Source organism: Magallana gigas, chromosome 4 (genome assembly GCF_963853765.1).
Source record: "Magallana gigas chromosome 4, xbMagGiga1.1, whole genome shotgun sequence".
In the NCBI taxonomy this organism is placed as follows: domain Eukaryota; kingdom Metazoa; phylum Mollusca; class Bivalvia; order Ostreida; family Ostreidae; genus Magallana; species Magallana gigas.
Genome location: NC_088856.1, coordinates 28,578,053 through 28,598,910, shown reverse-complemented (window position 1 = coordinate 28,598,910; position 20,858 = coordinate 28,578,053). Strand labels below are relative to the sequence as shown.

The following is a 20,858-nucleotide window of genomic DNA, read 5'->3' as shown; positions in this document are numbered from 1 at the left end:
AGCAATTTTTCAACGTTATCATCCGGGCTTATTAATGGCTGATGCAATGCAAATTCCCCGTAGACTTTCTATTTTTGGACGTGTATTGAAACCTGAAACGGTAGAGGGGGGCTTTCAAAACAGATAATCTGGACATTTTTCAAATTAGCGGATGAACGTAGTTTGAGCACAAAGGTATTTATGATTATCGAAATATCAAGCAAACAGTGGTGGAAGCAAACAACTCGGAACAGAGTATAATAACAGGAACAATCTTTGTAAATATGATTCATGTAAATCGTGTAAATTGTTATCCCAACTTACCATATTTTGTTTGGGTTCCAAATGCTTTCATGTATGGAATTTTATTAAATGTTAATACAGATGGGCAAATAAAACCAACGTTAAAAACGAATGAAAGAATGTACTATATGATTGTGTAACATACATAAATGTTACACAAGTATTAAGGTAGTCTTTCCATAAAATTATGTTATACACGAACATTTAATGAGTTGGTGTTTCGAAAAAAAAAACCACAACAACCACAAAGCGCAACGTCTGTTTTGTTTATCTTTTCTATATATACATATGAATAGGAGTCGTTTACTTTATGCACATGTTTCAGTTTGTTAAAAACGTTAAAATATCCTCTATTTTTTCTGGCTTTTGAAATTCCTCACCCCTGAAAATGTGACGTTTATACCCGCAGAGCAGTTACAAATTCAAAATCTGCATTGTTGTTTCACATTCACCCCTGCGAATGTGCTCGGAATGTTTTCTTTATCGTTGGTAAGTGTGTAATAAATCCAGAGGTGCTCGAATGAAAGTTCACGAGACTTCACCGAGATTTGTTCAGTTCCTGTGATTTTTTTTATAATGTAAATTTAAACATATTTTATTGAGTAATCAAATGGATTAGGCAACAGGCAAAGCCTATATAAACCCTCTCAAAGAAATTTTGAGCGTAAGTATAAGTGTTCGGATAATACTCTCAAAATACGTAATTACTGGTCGATTTTCATATCATATTCTACTTTGATTTATATTAAAATATCATCATCTTTTAAGATGTATGTCTTATTTCACCATCTAGTGGATTTTTAAATTTAACGATGATATTCAGAACCGAGTTATCGTTCGTGTTCAACCACGTGTAGAATGGTTGATAATATAAATATTGTTTAATTAACCGAGTCTAGACAAGCTCTCTGGCAAGGCTGGCTCTCTCTCTCTCTCTCTCTCTCTCTCTCTCTCTCTCTCTCTCTCTCTCTCTCTCTGTTACAAACCGATTAAGTAATTTTCTTGCATCTACATTTCAAAAACTTTTATATGAACGAATTATGTAAATACACGTCTTAAAAGACACGTTTAAAAGGATTAAATACTTTAAAATGAATTGCTACTCTGACATCGAGTGATTGAACACATATATAATGCATTTAGTTTTGTGTTAACTGTTAAATACAAATTAAGAAATTTTTTAAAACAAGTATACATGTACCATGGTTAAGGTGGATCTATACACCAAATAAGTGTAGGAGATTTTTGTTGCATGCATTTGTTACCAATACTAGGCACAGTATTCAACAATAATAGACCTCAAACTACAATACACTATTTTCTAGAGAATTTTTAAAATATCAGTCTGGTTCCAGATAACCCCTTAATTATGTATCAAAATTTTAAACATTTCTGTTTTAAAATTCTTATGAAAGTGAAATGTTATTAAGTTTAGAAATGAAAAACAAAAGATCATGAATGAAGTTTGTATGATTTTTATTGGAATCCACATAAACATGAAACTAAAATATAAAAAAAATTCTTTTAAGGCAAACTGCTGGACAAAATCCCACAAAAACCTGAAAATATAAACAATATTCGTTGGTGAATGGGATGAAGAAAAGAAATTGAATGAAATTGAAAAATTAAAGGAAATACTTAATTATTGCAAAAATCTTGGAATGAAAGATCCTGTTTAAGAGTTGTGTTTCTTTATTTTACATGGTCTCAAATATCTTGGGATCAATTTTTTAATTAATAAAAATCACGAAGAAAAATTAAAAAAAGGAACAAGTCTATGCTAAATATGTAGATATAAGATAAGTAGTGCTTATGATAATGTTTGAAGCTGAAAAATTATATTATTGATGAATGCACTATATATATTTAACTCTTCAGAACAGAATACTAGTAGTTAATTATATTATAAATTGCCTTTTACTTTTTTATATACAATAGCAATCATACACAACAACCATACGCATATTAATACATACATTAGATGTCCATAGTGATACACATGCATGTGTGGAAATGAAAAACATGCTCCTTTTCAGAATTCTGTCTTTCCCTCATTTGGCTTGCGGGCTTCCACTGCTATTGCTACACCTCTAGCTGTATCTATTTTAATCAAAATACATTAGTTTAATGTCAAAGTTTCAGTGAAAGTCTTTTACTGCAAATGTTTTTTTTAATTTGGGAAGTTAGGATCAATTCAAAAGATCGCACTACGGTACTTTCGTTTTATATTCATCATAGGCATATATAATTTAAATGAAAATTTGACATCTGCTTACCTATATCGATAATCCGCCACATATGTATGATCGTCTGTTGCAGATGACATGACAAAAATGTTTTGCCAATAGCAGCAGAGCAGGGAAACGGTATATTTTTTAGATTCCACGTTTTCCGTACAAAACAGCTGATAATCAATGTTAGTTAAAAGCTTTAAACAAGAAGAAAATTGACATATTTTCTAAGCGTTTTGGTGATTTCATTCAAATCTCTTCTCCTCAGTTAGAAGAGTTCGATTAAACGGTGTATAGCTATTTTGTACCTCGACATGTTATCAATCCGGAACACAATGGCGTTTCGAACGGAAGTCAGACATGTTGTGACGATGTAGCCTTCCACCTTAAAAGAAAAATGGGAAATCAATTTACATTTATGTATCTTTACATAGATGCATACACCATGCACTTCACTTTGTAAACAAACTTTTTTAAATTCTCGTTTATTGAACATAACACTTGAATAGCATTTAATCGATAAACCAGACCGTGTCGATGTTTAAAAACAGAATCAACTGCGTCATGACCGCGCAATAATCAATATGAATTCAGTTTACTGAATGCCTTTCAACATATTGATTTACGTTGGATTGCATATGAAAAATAAATTAAATTTAAAAATCATTTGGAAATGATATTGGCCCACAGTTCACTTTTTAAACTGGTTACTTGCATTTAAATTATTGTTGTGTAAGTATTGAATAGAAAGAGTAAACATCATGGTACATGTAGATGTACACAGTTCAATTCGAATCAATATAAAGAAGTTGTCTTTTGTTTCTTGACGACGACGAATCTAACCAAACGCAGTGCATACGAGCATGTGAAAAGAGACTAAAATTATGTTGTTAAGTGCGCTCATGGTTGTAAGGACGGAGAGTATTTCTGTCAAATGAATTTGTAAGTTAAAATATATGCCTTATATCTGTAGAAATTTTTAGTTTTATCAAGTCAGTTTCTTCTGAGAAAACCAAATAGATAAATATACGTACTTTTTTCCTTTCACCACTTTGAACTCGAAAACAATCAGAAATATATACTAGTAGTTTATTAGATAGATAGATAGATAGATAGATAGATAGATAGATAGATAGATAGATAGATAGATAGATAGATAGATAGATAGATAGATAGATAGATAGATAGATATAGAACTTAGTATATTTATTTACATAGATACATGTATAACTTTCTGGATAATTATGAATGTTTTCCCTGGTCTGAAATTAAAGAAATATTTATGGATAACAAATGAGTTTTTTGCACCTGCATTTCAAAAAACTAGTAAATGAATTGATTCCGAGAATACAACTGTCTTGCAAAGCGTCTATAAAAAAAGACACAGCACTTAAACGATTGAACTGTATATTCTTCTATCTTTATATAAATTATTAACATTTTAAATAGTCAATAATTAAACAGATCTATTGAATAACAATAAACAATAAATCAGAGCTTATTGACGTTATATAAAAGTGTTAATAGGGTCATGACTGTGCAAATCAGGTTAATGAGTGCCTTTTAACATATAAGATTATTTTGAATTGCATAAGAAAAAAAATCTATCAAAAGAAATTCATAAACCATTTTGAATTTTAACAAATATTGGCCAACAATTCGCTTTTCAGAGCTAAGGTACTTGCATTTGAAATATGTGAACTTTTTAAATATATCAAACAGAAAGAGTTGAAATTATGGTACACGTACACAGTTTAACACAAATCAATATAAAGAAGTGTTGCTTCTTGACGACGATAGATCTAAACAAATACAGTGCATGTACGCATGAGCATAGAAAATAAAAACCCGTTGTGAAGGACGCTCGTATTTAGACAAGGCAAAATAAGAGAGTGGGAAATTATTTTTCATATGAATGCGTAAGTAAAACTTTTATGCAATACATATACATGTACAGAAAATCTTCAGAATTTTTTCAAATTAATTTCTTTAAGTAAAACTAGATAGTTTTATAAAGTTATGATGACTATTTCCCTGATTAATTGCTCGGCAAAATATCATGAATAATTTTTATAATTGTTGACCTGGTATCTCAATTTATGCATCACTGTTGTAACTTTCAGGACCCCATAAAAAACATATCTCTTTCTAGGTCTACAATTGTTTCGACAAAAATAACAACATTCTCGATGAAACATGGGGATTTTAGGATTGACAACCTTTATAAATGGTAATCCACAACTTACGGATGAATTTCGACTTTATGCTACAAAAGTAGTCATAGACGGCAATAGCTTGTACCATTTTTTATATTACAAAAACAAACTTGACCTCCTTCACGGTGGAGATTATGACAGGTATGCTCTAAAAATCAGAGAGTTTTTTAGCCTTCTTCACTCCTGCAAGATACAACCATTTGTTGTTCTTGATGGTGGGAATGAACCAAATAATAAAAAATTCCAGACTGTTCTAAGTAGAATTCGAAAGAGGCTAAAAATGGCCATTCAACTAACAAAACAACAACGTGACTATTGCAGGGTTATGCCAATAATGGCACGCGACACGTTTATAGCGGTTTTGTTGGAAATTACGATACCGTTTGTTGTTTGTGATTTTGAGGCCGACATAGAAATAGCAAATCTGGCAAACCAGTTCAACTGTCCAGTTTTATCCGACGATAGTGATTTCTATATTTTACCTATAACATCTGGATTTATCCGTTTTGAAAGCCTAAATTTCACGTTGCAAGGCATGAGAATGGAGAATGGTAGTCTGAAACATTGTCTTCCTGCTCGACGATACCATGTCAATAATTTTGTTAAATTCTTTCCGTCTCTAGGAAGAGATGTATTACCATTATTAGCTGCCCTCCTTGGAAATGACTATGTGGACCATACAGTATTTCAATCGTTTTGTGCTTCAATCCAATTAGAAGGAAAAACACAACTCACGGATCCAACAGACGACAAACGGACTCTTAAAATCATTTTCTGGCTGCAAAACTTAAAATCATATAGAGAAGGCATTGAGAAAATTCTGTCAAAGTCACAAAATAAGGACGCTATTTCATTGGCTATAAAAATTACCGAGGAGGCGTTTAAACCAAATACAACAGGTACCACATTTTCTCTGAGTTCTTACTTCATGGAAAAGAGCACTATATTCAGCGAACCATTACGAGGTCAGAACGGATCGATGGTTCCAGCGTGGTATGTTTGTCAACACAGACAAGGAATTATTCCACCAAGTTGCATGGATATTATTACATTACACAGAAAGCTTTTGGTTCCCCAAGTGGAAGATCCTAAATCGTCAGTGTCCTCCTATCAATGCAGCGAAAGTATAAGAAGATATATGTATGGGATTTTACTTTCAGAGCACATTGATGGATTTCTACCAAATGAGGGAGTGGCTTCAAACAGGATGTATGTTGTCAAGGAGTTTGATCGTAGTGGACAAGAAATCAGGGGCAAACTTGTTCACTCTTTAGATACTTTATCTGAATATGGCAAACTTCCAACACTTTCAGAGATTCCAGACCTTTCACCATGTGGAAAAGAAAATATCCTCCGTCTAGTAATTAATATGCCTTCTTTTAGCATCGATCATATAACCAAAGACCTTGAGTTAGTTCTCGGAATCGTTGTATTTTGGATAAAGAAAGCCAAGCCACGAGTTACCATTTTTCATTTGCAGAGTGTTCTGGTTTGTTTAATTTTGTTGAAAGTAAAATGGGTACTTTTTCACCATGGTCCTACTGGATGTGAGAAAAACTTGATAGAAGATGCGGTTTTAAGCATGGGTACTGAAAATCAAAAAGCGATCAGCTCCAGACTTCAATCATTTGTCGCCTGGTCTAAAGAAAATAAGAAACATCCATTAGAATGTGATTTGATTCATGGATTTGCACAGTTTCAAACTTGCATTATGGCAACTATGCAGTTTAATTATCTTTTGATGTGTCCCTTCCCAAGTCCATCCATATCACAAATATTTTCAGGAACTTTGATGCACAGCATTTGTATAGAGCTCCAGAGACAAAGATCTCCTATTTTATTCATACATGAACTGCTTTCAAAGAACTCAAGTGTTTCACGTGCATACCAGTGCCTCTATGATGCTGTAATTAAGGCTCTCGGCCCACTTGCATATAGATGTTTCAGATAGCAAATTGATCATGAAGACAACAGTAAAGACAAATGATCATGTTGCGTCCAAATTTATGAATGATATATATACTTTAAAATCGTTTGTAACAAAGTTGCCCCCGTTTCTTTTGCAGAAAGTGAGTGATATTTTCTGAAGAGTGATGTAGACAATACAAGTGATTATTTTGTTTCAACTGTAAAATCATCAAAATTCATTATGGCTGAACTTTAATGGTACATATATGTACATGTACAAGTACCAAACATCCACAGATTTAACGCATATACAAATTATGGATATAACTAATTTATCATAATTAGGTCATCAAATTATTAAATTGCAAGTGAAAACAAATTAGAAAAAACTAATTAAGAGGCTGGATGGTCAACAAATCAACCATCAAATTTTAAGTTTTAAGATATGGTTTGTTCAGCTATAAACTATCATTTTGTAAAGAAAAAATCCATAAAGAACTATATATGATAAGAGTTAATTTTGGCCCCCATAATTGGCCATTTTTTAAGTGCTTCGGATACAATAAAATGTTAATTAATTTTTTAGAAGAGTTGATATAAAATATATTTTTCATCTATTTATTTGATTTATTTGCACTCACTGGCAGTATATGACGTCAAAAGTGACGCCATTTCTAAAATTCAATCAAAATCAGCCAAAAATTAACATTTTTCTTATCTATTTACGAATGGGAAATATAGAGCGCATGCTTGAACAAGGAAAATTTTTTCTCACTTATTAGTCTTGGCTAGATACATCTCTGATTAAAATATTTTATTTGTTCAAGAATGCGCTCTATGTTTTCGGAAGGAAAAACTGCTTGAAAACAAGCTGTTTTACACTAAAAATGCAAAAATGGCGGGAAAAGGTTGTCTTTACAATGTCGCATTTCTAAATTGTGAGCACTTGAACAAAAATGAATATTATGTAAACACATCACATACATATCTGTACTAAGAAAACAAAGAATGATAGTAAAATGATGATGTTCATTTTAGGGGGCCATTTTAGGCCTTTATCATATATAGTCCTTTACACTTTAAATTTCGATATTTTCCTACTTTTCATATAGAAGTCCTTTTTATAAAAAATATCAATGTAGCCTAAAAATGGCAACGATATTAATGATTATACCGAGCGCAGCAAGAGGTGGGCGAAGCAAGGATGAATGGTAACACATATATATAAGAAAATCAGTGAAAAATGAAAGTTGAATCAGGGGTACTAAGGCCAAAAAAATGTCCTCCAGCCCTGGGCGCCGCCATATTGGCAGCCATTTTGTTTTTAAAAAGTTAGTTCGGTTATTGATTGACTGGTGCTTATCGATGTTTATTGCCCCTAAACTCGATTAAAATGTTCCAGTGTTTTAATAGAAGGTAGTTTGAATTAAAAGAAATAGAAGAGGACACCAGATATGTTTCAATAGTGCTTCAATCAAAAGACACGACTAGTTCTATGTATGTCTTATCAAATTATCGGAAAATGAAAAAAAACATTAACATCAAGGAACTGATCTTTAGATACTGAATAAGTATTCAAATTTATTACCGCGGCATTTATATGAAAGAAGAAATAAAAAAAGTTCGGAATAATTAACATAACTCTCTTCGGCTATTTCCGAAGACAAAGCGTGTACGATTTATGTCTGAAACATGACGTCATAATATATACTGAGCACGCGACGTTTAGTTAAACTTTGGCTAATGATTTGAGTAGGCAACCAGGCGGATTCTGCTGTGTGCGTTTCAAATAAATTTAATTTGTTCTACAAAAATCAAACTGCAAAGTGTTAAATCTGCGCTCGGTCCTACGTCACACCGTTTACATATTAATTATCACAAAAGGCACTTGTTTAGTTAGAAAGTGAGTGGACCATATGTAAAAATATCTCTTGACCGTGAAACTAATAAAATATAACCGCAGTTCCTTGAATCAGTTCAAGAAACGTCAACGTTACTACTGTTTAACGATTAAAGATTTTTCTATGCAAAGATAATTTGTCAATATACTATAGCTAGTACAATTATAACTTTGGCTTATGTTGTCAAAGTCGTTTGGATGATTTAAAAAAGTGCCTTAAAATCTGTTATTTTGGCCATTTTAGATTGATTGAAAAAGTCAATCAGCACTCAAAACAAATATTCGATAGAATAGTAAATGATAATTATTTTTTTTTTCGGTATAATGCCCATAATTGTTAACGACAGGCGTTGTATAGTTTTTTGATTTACATTTTTTGTTTGTAATGACCGTTACAATACATGTGTATAGACAGCATTTCTTGTTGTCCACTTTACCGTCGATATACGTGTTATTTATTGCACGTTTAATATTTGATATTTTATCTATGTAACTTTCTTTTTATTCCTTTAAGCATTGTTAAATTTAATAGACAGTAAGGTGGTATTTCATATGAATTATGTTTATTTTTTGTTTTGTTTCGTTTTGTTGATGAAAATAAGCTGTCGTATACGAGTATAAGGACATGATGATTACACGTATAGAAGGTACATATTAATTTAACACAAATGTATACGTCAATAAAGCATATGTATGCGAATAAGAGATCCTCTTAAGATGTTAGCTTTCATTTTTCATTTAATAAAAATCTAAAGTAATAATTATACATTATTTATGTCTTTATCTTTGTCTAATTATTTCACATTCATGCACTTTAAGAAATATCACCTATAAATTCACAAATAATTATTCTACAGATATGCAAATTTGAACACCATAAAATTGTAAACATTTTTTTAACTTCATATTTTCACGCCAAATTTGCAACTGTTCAATAAGGCAGAATGACAGTAGAAAATGAATGAGCATTAACGAACTAAACATTGTGTTTTGTCAATGATTCGTGTGTATAAAAGGAATATTTTGTGTTATCAGATTATCTCTAAAACTTTGAAAGAATTCGAATCTAAATTTTGTGGACAAAAAAAACCAGAAGACATTTTTGGGTATATTAGGAGAGCTTTCAATTATAAAAGGGCATGGTCACGATTTTTGTCTAAATTATAATTTTCTGTTTTTATTATTTACGATGCATTAGAAATGCGTTTCAAATGATCAAATGAAAGTCAGTCTTAGAATAATAAGCAAGATACATTGCTTACAATTCTTTGTCTCGTGCTCTGTTTTTGTTTACATGAGTTTTTATATACGAGAAAAAAACCTTTTTTCGAGCTAATTTGTTTATCTTCTTAGTCATTTAAAGCATAAATTGAAAGTTTCTAACGTTCACACCTTCATTTTAGGTGCAAAACTGGAATTTCCACTTCAACATTCAAAATGCATGTTGGCATATTTCTGAATGAATAAACAAGCATTTACCAATGTATCTGATCGCGTTCCATAAGATCAAAAATTACCTTGCGTCATTACTGCACAAACTGTCGCTCTGAATTCCATTGCGTGCGTTTGGGCTTAAAATGAAATAGATTTCAAACAAATTATTGAAAAGATTTGATTCATTTGGATTAAAAAAAAAAGCAATTGGCCCTTAACAATATCTGGCAAACGCCTAGTCCGTTATAAATATCTGTAAATGAAAATAAATTTGATTAGGTGTTGTATTTAGTTGGATCGTACTCTTTCCAAATTCAATACAAATTCCAAGTAATCTTGTATCAAAAGAGTTTTAATTTTGAATCTTTTATAAGATTTATTCGTAAAAAAATTTTATTAGTCCCCTACCAGTTTTCTCCGGAGGGGACTATAGCTTTCCTGTGCGTCCGTCAGTCCGTCTGTCCGTCCGTTCGTCCGCCTGTCTGTCTTTCCGTCTGTCTGTCCCACTTCAGTTTTCAACACCTTTTTTCCTTATGCGTTTGAGGAATAATATGAAATTTGCTGAACAGCTTCAAAATGTCAAACTACAGATCAAGTTTACAATTTTGTAGCGTCTGGTTGACATATTTTCGAGAAAATTTATTTTTTATATTCCAATTTTTTAATGTTCGGGTTCGATATTCTGCATAACAGTGTATTGTTTTCACAATTTCCACAAACCAGTAGGGGACGTGTATTGCTTATACAATACTCTCAGAATGCTTGTTTTTGGAGAAAGTTTTACCGTAAAGCACCAAATTGTATGAAAGACTGTATTATGATCTGCATCAACAAACTCCTGTCTTTTCTCTTCCCCTTTTTCGCTATGCTCTTCTTGCTTTAACAGAACAATTATATTCTTCCAATTGCATTAAACTCATATACAAGTAATAAATTTCATTGTGTTAAACTATATGATATTGGTAGATATTGAACAGATCAATATTGTACTAATCACACTTAATGAAATTAATTAAATATAAAGCTGTCCATGTACGGCTTTTGACACACCGTTTAAATTTGAGTGATTTTATCCATTTCTCTTCTCAATGATCAGTACTTGAAGAAATCACATCCAATGAACTAGATTAAAAGTCAGTTATTAAACCAAACCAATCTTGAATAATTCAAAATATAATAGCTTAGCTGAATGTAAAATGTTATTGAGTATTAATGAATTATTTTAAAAATGTTGTTTTTAGTTTTAAAATCCTGTGGTGAAGTGAAATACTGAATAGATTTACCAATGTAGTCTAGCATTGATGGGTATATACGAACCGCATTGAATGGCATTGAGAGAGAACGTCGGTTAAAGGAATAGTAATAACATCAGACTGAATAAATCCCTGCAAAATGCAATGATCATTTATCCAGCTTAATTTTTGCGTAATAGGACAGGGTATGAATATACAAGAATTTGAATATTTACCAATGAATCGGATCTCGGCACATAAGGCAGTGTCTTTATAAAAGAATACCCTGCGTCAGTACAATTTTTTTTTTTTCAAATCCAAATGAATGAGATCTTTTCAGTGATACGATTGCAGGCCATTTCATTTTAAGCCTGAACGCACGCAATGGAACTCAGAACGAAAGTAAACTTTCTATTTAAATGAAAAAAAAAAAACCCACACAGAAGTCAAAGTTTAAAATTGTTTTGGGAACGAATACCAGGCTTAGGGTTATGGAATTTGTAAACTGATTTAAAGTTTTGAAAAATAAAACTGGAGTATTTGGATCTACACATTTATTTTTAAATGATCTATTTATGATGTTCAGTTGTTACTGAGGTAATTTTACAGGATTGCAGTTCATGCACTGGTGGTCCTAAAATATGAGAGTCCTTTGTCAATGAAGTTGGTCGTTACAAAAAGCACAAAATGGGCAAGTGCAATTTGTAACGTTTTTCCTTCTTGAGATAAACTTTATTTCTCCGTTTGAAATGCACGTTTGGAGAGAATTGTAATTATTATACATGTAATTATATTATATGGTATTACGAATTTTTGTTGTTGAAACAATCGTACTTTACACTGCATTTCCTGTGTTACTTTGCAAAAATTATTACGTTGATTATGTTACTAGTAACTTAGTGATTCACATTCTGTATTTTTCCTTTTCTTTTTCAGAAGTCCTTTTTGAATCAGCTGTATAAAAAATCTACAAGTGTTAAAACCTAAATTCCACTTTCTTTACGACGGTGAAACATGGGAATTAAAGGATTGACAACGTTCATGAATAGTAATCCACAGCTTATGGAAGAAATTCGACTGCATGACACAGAGGTAGTCATAGATGGAAATAGCTTGTACCACTTCATCTTTTATTATAATCAATTGGATTTTATTCACGGTGGAGATTATGACCAGTTCGCTGATAAAATAATTAAATTCTTTAAACTCTTCCACTGTTGCAACATTCAGCCTTATATTGTGTTTGATGGTGGAAATGATGCAAATGACATGAAATTTCAGACAAATCGTAAAAGGATGAAAGAGAGGCTTGAGATGGCCATGCAACTAGCAAAGGGATATAAGGGAAATTGTAAAGTAATGCCTATCATGGCATTTGACACTTTTAAAGCAGTCTTGAAAGAAATTAAGATTCCGTTTGCAGTATGTGACTTTGAGGCTGACAAAGAAATTGCAAAACTTGCAAACAGGTTGAATTGTCCAGTTTTGTCCAATGATAGTGATTTTTATATATTTCCTTTAACACCTGGATTCATACCTCTTGACAGTGTATGTTTTCCTGAAGAGGAAACCAGAATTGTGAATGATGGTTTGGAAAAATTTCTTACTGCTCGAATATATCATGTGAACAAGTTTGTTGATTTCTTTCCACTTTTAGGAAGAAATGTCCTCCCCTTGCTGGCTCTGCTCCTAGGAAATGATTATGTTGACATACAGATTTTTAAACCATTTTATTCTTCCATCTGGAGATATGAAGGGGATACACAGTTTAGAAGTATTCCAATAACTGACAAAAGGACCCACAAAGTCCTTCTGTGGTTAGAAAGTTTGAAAACGTATGAGAACGGAATTTCGCCAATCAAATCAAAGGCATTAACTCCACAACAGCTAGAAACTATATCATCAGCTCTAGATAGAACCATAGAAGTATTTACTTTCAATGCAACAGACTCGGAATTTTCCTTGTTTCCATACTTTAAGCAAGATAGCAGTGCAATTGCGAAACAAATACGATGGCAAAAGGGTTCGATGAATCTGTAATGGTATGTTTGTTACCATAGACAAGGCATTCTTCCGCCAAGTTCCTTAGACATAATAACATTATCAGGTGGAATATCCAAATTCAACATCCTCCTATTGGTGTAGTGCAAAACTTAGAGAATATATGTACGGAATACTGCTTTCAGAAGACATCGTCGACAAAGGATTGGCAGCAAACAGGATTTCTGATGTCGAAGAACATGATCGAAATGGGCATACACTTTTGGGGGAAACTGTTCATGCTCTTAGAACTTTGACAGGATATGGCGAACTCCCAAAGCTTTCAGTAATTCCAAACCTTTCGTCATCTGAAAAAGAAAATATTCTTCGTCGGATAATCGATATGCCGTCTTTAAGCATCGATTATATGACCAAGGACCTAGAACTAGTTCTGGGAATAGTTTTATTTTGGATTAAGAGAGTCAAGCCACATGTAACTATTTTCCATTTGCACAGCATACTGGTCTGTCTGATAATGTTGAAATTGAAATGGGTTCTTTTTCATCATGGTACTACTGGATGTGAGAAAAATTTGATAGAAGTTACAGTTCTGGACATGACCGATAAGTCTCTTAAAGAGGTCTTTTTCAAACTCAATCAATATAGTTCCAAAATTCACCATACCACAGAACACCCGGTTGACATTGGTGTAATCCATGGATTTGCACAATTCCAGACTTGTCTTATGGGTACTATGCACCTAAACTCTCTTTTGATGTGCCCGTTTCCAAATCCATGCATACATCATCTATTTTCAGGGACATTTTTGTACAATGTTTATCTAGAGCTTAAGAAACAAAAATCTGCTGACTTATTAATACATAAAGTTCTTTTAATGGAATCAAATCTTGCACAAATACATCAATGCCTTTTTGATGCTGTGATTAATGCTCTTGACTCAAAGGGAATAGCTGCCGCATCCAGATATTTTGAAGAGTGTACGGATCGTACAGAAAAAAAGAAAGAAAACAAAAGAACACAGCGTGTTCAAACAAGTTACCAGAGTACCGGAAACAGATTTAGCGTTCTCTATATGAGAGAAAGTGACGAAGACTAAGAGCTTATCTGAAGGGGATTCATATTATTATTAATCTTAAAAAATACACTGCTAGTGCAAATACGAATAATATATGACATGAAGAAAAGTATTTCGAAAACTGGAATATATTCACTGACGTCTCATTATATTTTGATCATATTCATTTGTTGAGTCTTCATATTGTCATGTTATTAAATGTACATGTATATTGTGACGGGTGGATTGGTAATTCTCTAAAAGAAGGTACAGATATTCATAAAATACGTTCCTGACATGTTATGCTAAAGTCGACCAGAATAAATTGAAGAAAATGGAAGAGAAGCCCCTCCTACGATAGATGCTGTAGAACATAGTACACTTGAGATATATTAATGTCACAATTTTATGCTTAACAGTACTTTAATTGAACAAACCCAGAAAACGCATCAATGATCAGGATGATTCGGGTTTGCTTTTCGGGTTGAATGGACTGAATCAATTATTCATCATCCGTCATGATCCTATATTGTATATTAATATAAGTTGTAGAGCTTGCTTATCAATCGTAAAATAAATAAAGTTCAGTTTTTTTTCAGTCATGATCCTTATTCCACCATACAATAAGAAAAAGTGTTAAACGAAAATTAAGGATTTTGTAGTTTATTTGCTGTAAACTCTAACTGAATAATACAACAGTTACTTATAGTAAGAATTTTATTTCGTTGCCGCAATTTTTATGATACATTTTTATAGAACCTACAATTTATCCTGCTTTTTGTTCTTTGCATGTACAATCTGTTCAATGTCACTACAGATTGGATATTAAACTTTTAGTATGCACATATGTATATTATTCATATCTGGATTTATCTAAACTAGACATGTGAAATGTTAAACTGAGATATGCATTCCCATAGCAGGGAATGTATTTTAGGCAGAAAATTCACTATATTGGAGCTCCGCCTCCAACCCGGCCGCTCAATGCTAGTAGAGTTGGTTTCAGAGGTCATGAGTTCAAGCCCCGGCCGGGGCGGAGGTGAGGTGAGGCTAATTTTTCAGGTTTTTTTTTTTTACCGATATCTCTGTCTGTTTTATCTGTAGAATCATCTGATTTCTTCTCTAAACGTTCTTCTTTTACTTTGAATAACCATCTTTTAAAAGTTTTGATTTTAATGAGTTTTGAGTTATTGAACAAAATGTGATGCATAAATGGTTTTTGAGAGAGTATACATATTCATGTTGTTTATACCCATGAGATACAAAGTCATATATATACAAGATATTAAATCTGTAATACCGAAGTTCAAGCAAGTAAAACATCCGAGCCAACAAGTCGTTCTTACAGGATACCAAGTCGGAAGAACGAGGATACATGTTGTAATTACGAGTCAAACGACATAAATCAGAACAAGTCGTATATATGAGAGAATTTGTTGCATATAGGGGATCATATTACAATGTATTAAGACTCGGTCGTAACTTCAAGATAGTAATCGTACAAGCCACATAGACTCAGTCGTATTTAAAAAATAGTTTTCGAATAGTCAAGGTATATGTTATATGTACAAGACAATTTCCTTACATTTTTTTCTTACGAGTCAATTTGTCTTACGAACATTATACGAGAAATTTAAATATACGAATGACAATAATGTCTTTAAAAGGGCGTAATTCGTACTATAACATAATTATATCAAAAGTCTAAAATTTCGCCATACATGGGTTTCAGTTTTAATTAGTTTTGATAATTAAAATGAAATTTTTCATTATTCCATAAATAATATGTAAACCATTTTTTTCATTGAAAAATATATTTGTTTACGTCAATTGTTTTGTTTTGCATTACGGATTCCCCTACATTCCACTGATAAGAGCTAAGTAAACATTTTTTACTGGGATTATTGAGTTCCGTTGGAGGGATTGGTTGTTATGGGTAACATGCGATGCGTGCATGTTTCATACATGCATTGATACAAACAGTTTTTAAATCAGGTGTATTCTGGAATGCAACATGCATCCCTAAAGCTGTAACATTATTTTAACTCCATATTTTCATACGCCATAGCTGGAATTACATACTTGAGCAATTATTAAGGGATAGAAATGACAGCAGAAAATGTAACAGATTTATCGAAGTGTCCCCTTCTAAATTGTTTTTTTCACAATGCGTGTGTATAAAACGATGGCAACGTCGGAATATACCTAGTTCGTGTTATCAGGTACAAATTCAGGTGAGTTGATTTCATTCATATTATTTTAATTAAAGAGGGTTGGATGATATTGGCCATTTTTAGGCCAAATGTACCTCCATGTAAAGAGCTATGTATAGAGATATTGTAAACTGCTTAAGATTTCAAAGCTATTATATTCGATTTTTTTTACTGAACGTTAGTATAGGGCCAAAAAAATCATAAGCCAAAGTTTAAAGCAGAAATTTTACTGAGAATGAATTTAGCATTAAGATCGAGTTTGTAGTACATTCACGTATGAAACATTACGAGAATATTAGCTAAATTGAGAATTGGTTGCAATAAACACACTGAGTTAATTATTTTCATCTTTGCAGTCTCTAATGGAAAAACGTGGAATTTGTCTTGTCCTTTGCTTGATTGCAGGCGTCACATTTGCAGGTAATTGCATTTAACTTAATATGACGGTTTTGAAAAATTAATGTTTTTTCTATAACTGTATAGCAAAGTCATATATGCTCAGGGTCAGAGAATAATATATAAACTCTTGTATATCTCCTTTCCGTTTATCAGTGGAATGGCCGATTGGAACTTACACATTGGTAAAACCAAGGTCTGGTTGTCCGCCTGACTGGCTAGAGGGCTGGACCGACCAAGATAACGAGGATAGCCATAATAGCAACAGTATATCATACGGACACCATTTTGCCGGTACCAGTTTTTAAAAGTCGTTGCATGTATATGTTTTATCATAATATTAATCGCTATCTATTAGATGTAGACTGAGTTCTCTAAATGATAGTTTATCAGTTCATTAAAACAAACATTAATTGCTGTATGTATCTGTGAGAGATTGATACATGTAATATATCGTCAACATGCATTAGGCGCTATTCCTAATTAAGGAAGCTGGATTGTCAACAAATTAAATCATCAGATCTATCTAAAATTGTAAGAAATCGTAATTTTAGCTAATAATTATTGTTTAGTAAAAATAATTCAATTATTTTTTTTTTTAAATTTGGGTATTTTCCTATATTTTTATATAGAGCTCTTTTCTCTAAAGGAGATCGATACAGTCCACGGCCATTGAGCCATCTTAATATTCCACTTTGACGTTTCCCCACCGTACTATCATAAAAACATAGGCATCTACATCGAAGTGTCAGACATAAACTGGCGATTTCCAGCAACGATATTCATAATGAATAATGAAAATGTTATGATAAATTCTAATAATTTTACAATTTCAGATTCATTTTATGAACTATCAATATCATTTGATATAATTATTAGAATTTATCATAACATTTTCATATTAAATTCTCAGTTTTATTGAGAAATTCGACATGAAACACTTTTAATTTTTCGAAGAATTATACCCAAATTTTTAAACTGATTACTAGTTATGCTAGTTGTGTTATTTGAAACGTCACTGTGTATCAAAACAATTCCTTGCGTCGGTTGCTTTGTTATATACAAAATTAACAATTTTTTATGTCATGTGGTCGAAAAAATTAAGTAAAATGAAATGAAATAAACCACAGGAAATTTCGGAAGAAACATGAAGTTCTACTACTGTACAAAAAATCCAAACATCGGCATGAACGGCGGATTGTGGCCAGGCGGGAATTACTGTATACTACAACATGGGGAGTCGTGTCTAGTGGGTATGGTTTGTAAACTCTAAATTGGTTTCAATACAATAAGTATTTTAGTACTTCATGGCTAAAATCTATTCAGCTAAATCTCTCCGTATGCATACTGAAAGTCTAAGACGAGTATTGCAATGATATCAGTAATACAATATCTGTAAAATTTAAAAATAAAATTTGTCTAGAAATAGGGTTAATCATTACAAAACCAGCGCAAATTTTTGTGCGCCGTATTTTGCAACTTTTCAAAACTGTAGCTCCCAGATCATCCATCCGAACTTTTTTAAAGACCATAGGCTGCTGACCTGCAGCTAGTTTCAAATTACTACGTATATGACGGTATACCGTCGAATCATTTTTATTCGTGGGGGTCAATGTTCGTGGGTAGCCAAAAATGTACTATTCACTCGGCTCTGGAGTAAGTTCCATGTTTCAGTCCATAATATCCATTTAATAAAACGAAATGTATTTTCGATCAGCGGTCAGCCATTTTGTAATGATGTGTTATTCCACTTAAAGAATAATAAGGCAGTTAGATATACATGTACAATGTATATAACTACTAATTTACGTCCCCCCGAACGTAAATATAAGCATGTGTTATATAATAATCATTAAAATTATCCCAATTACACTACCAACGAAATTAGGTCCACCAAAATCCAGTACATTTTTGGCTACCCACGAACATTGACCCCCACGAATAAAAATGATTCGACGGTATACCGTCATATACGTAGTAATTTGAAACTAGCTGCAGGTCAGCAGCCTATGGTCTTTAAAAAAGTTCGGATGGATGATCTGGGAGCTACAGTTTTGAAAAGTTGCAAAATACGGCGCACAAAAATTTGCGCTGGTTTTGTAATGATTAACCCTATTTTTAGACAAATTTTATTTTTAAATTTTACAGATATTGTATTACTGATATCATTGCAATACTCGTCTTAGACTCTCAGTATGCATACGGAGAGATTTAGCTGAATACATTTTAGCCATAAAATAATAAAAATACTTAGTGCATTGTAACCAATTTAGAGTTTACAAACCATACCCATTGGACACGACTGTAGTATACAGTAGTTCCCGTCTGGCCACAATCCGCCGTTCATGCCGATGTTTGGATTTTTTGTACAGTAGTAGAACTTCATGTTTCTTCCGAAACTTCCTGTGGTTTATTTCATTACATTTTACTTATATTTTTAGACCACAAGATATGAATAAAATTGAATTTTGTAAATAACATAGCAACCGACGCAAGGAATTGTTTTGGTACACAGTGACGTTTCAAATAACACAACTATCATAACTAGTAATCAGTTTAAAAATTTGGGTATAATTCTTCGAAAAATTAAAAGTGTTTCATGTCGAATTTCTCAATAAATCTGAGAATTTAATATGAAAATGTTATGATAAATTCTAATAATTATATCAAATGATATTGATAGTTCATAAAATGAATCTGAAATTGTAAAATTATTAGAATTTATCATAACATTTTCATTATTCATTATGAATATCGTTGCTGGAAATCGCCAGTTTATGTCTGACACTTCGATGTAGATGCCTATGTTTTTATGATAGAACGGTGCGGAAACGTCAAAGTGGAATATTAACAGGGCTCAATGGCCGTGGACTGTATTGATCTCCTTTAGAGAAAAGAGCTCTATATAAAAATATAGGAAAATACCCAAATTTAAAAAAAAATAATTGAATTATGTCTACTAAACAATAATTATTAGCTAAAATTACGATTTCTTACAATTTTAGATAGATCTGATGATTTAATTTGTTGACAATCCAGCTTCCTTAATTAGGAATAGCGCCTAATGCATGTTGACGATACATTACATGTATCAATCTCTCACAGATACATACAGCAATTAAAGTTTGTTTTAATGAACTGATAAACTATCATTTAGAAAACTCAGTCTACATCTAATAGATAGCGATTAATATTATGATAAAACATATCAATGCAACGACTTAAAAATGGTACCGGCAAAATGGTGTCCGTATGATATACTGTTGCTATTATGGCTATCCTCGTTATCTTGGTCGGTCCAGCCCTCTAGCCAGTCAGGCGGACAACCAGATCTTGGTTTTACCAATGTGTAAGTTCCAATTGGCCATTCCACTGATAAAAGGAAAGGAGATATTCAAGAGTTTATATATCATTCTCTGACACTAAGCATATATAATTTTGCTATTCAGTTATAGGCAAATTAAACATTAATTTTTCAAAACCATCATAGATCAATCAAATTAAATGCAAATACCTGCAAATGTGACGCCTGCGATCAAGCAAAGGACAAGACAAATTCCACGTTTTTCCATTAGAGACTGCAAAGATGAAAATAATTAACTCAGTGTGTATATTTCGACCAATTCTCAATTTAGCTAGTATTATGATAATCGTAATGTTTCATACATGCATGTACTACAAACTCGATATCAATGCTAAATTCATTCTCAGTGAAATATCTGCTTTAAATTTTGTTTTTTGATATTTTTGCCTTAAACTAACATCTAGTAAAAAAAAAACCCCGAATATTTTAGCTTTGAAATCTTAAGCAGTTTACCATATCTCTATACATAGCTCTTCTTTACATGGAGGTACATATGGCCTAAAATGGCCGTGATCATCCAACCCTCCGTAGTTAATATAATATGAATGAAATCAACTCACCTTAATTTGTACCTGATAACACGAACTAGGTATATTCCGATGTTGCCGGCGTTTTATACACACGCAT

The 20,858-nt window shown here is 32.3% G+C and overlaps 1 protein-coding gene and 3 long non-coding RNA genes across 4 annotated transcripts; 2 read left to right on the top strand and 2 right to left on the bottom strand.

Moving 5' to 3' along the window:
* Positions 1-1,741: 1,741 nt before the first annotated feature.
* On the bottom strand, positions 1,742-2,955 carry LOC117682173 (uncharacterized). The gene is made up of 2 exons (XR_010713071.1): positions 2,259-2,955; positions 1,742-1,841 (listed from the first exon to the last, which is right to left on the bottom strand). It is a non-coding gene; the product is annotated as an uncharacterized lncRNA (long non-coding RNA).
* Positions 2,956-12,146: 9,191 nt separating this feature from the next.
* LOC136275040 (protein asteroid homolog 1-like) lies at positions 12,147-13,243 on the top strand. The gene has a single exon (XM_066083301.1). It carries the CDS (start codon positions 12,218-12,220, stop codon positions 13,241-13,243), a length of 1,026 nt encoding a protein of 341 aa, XP_065939373.1. The 5' UTR covers positions 12,147-12,217.
* Positions 13,244-16,409: 3,166 nt separating this feature from the next.
* On the top strand, positions 16,410-18,121 carry LOC136274613 (uncharacterized). Its single transcript, XR_010713070.1, has 4 exons — positions 16,410-16,492; positions 16,828-16,891; positions 17,024-17,161; positions 17,998-18,121. It is a non-coding gene; the product is annotated as an uncharacterized lncRNA (long non-coding RNA).
* A 1,048-nt stretch (positions 18,122-19,169) lies between these two features.
* LOC136274612 (uncharacterized) lies at positions 19,170-20,858 on the bottom strand. Its single transcript, XR_010713069.1, has 4 exons — positions 20,792-20,858; positions 20,382-20,445; positions 20,102-20,239; positions 19,170-19,270 (listed from the first exon to the last, which is right to left on the bottom strand). It is a non-coding gene; the product is annotated as an uncharacterized lncRNA (long non-coding RNA).

Coding starts and splice junctions, on each gene's coding strand:
- LOC136275040 (XM_066083301.1), top strand. CDS start 12,218: ATGGGAATTAAAGGATTGACAACGTTCATGAATAGTAATCCACAGCTT.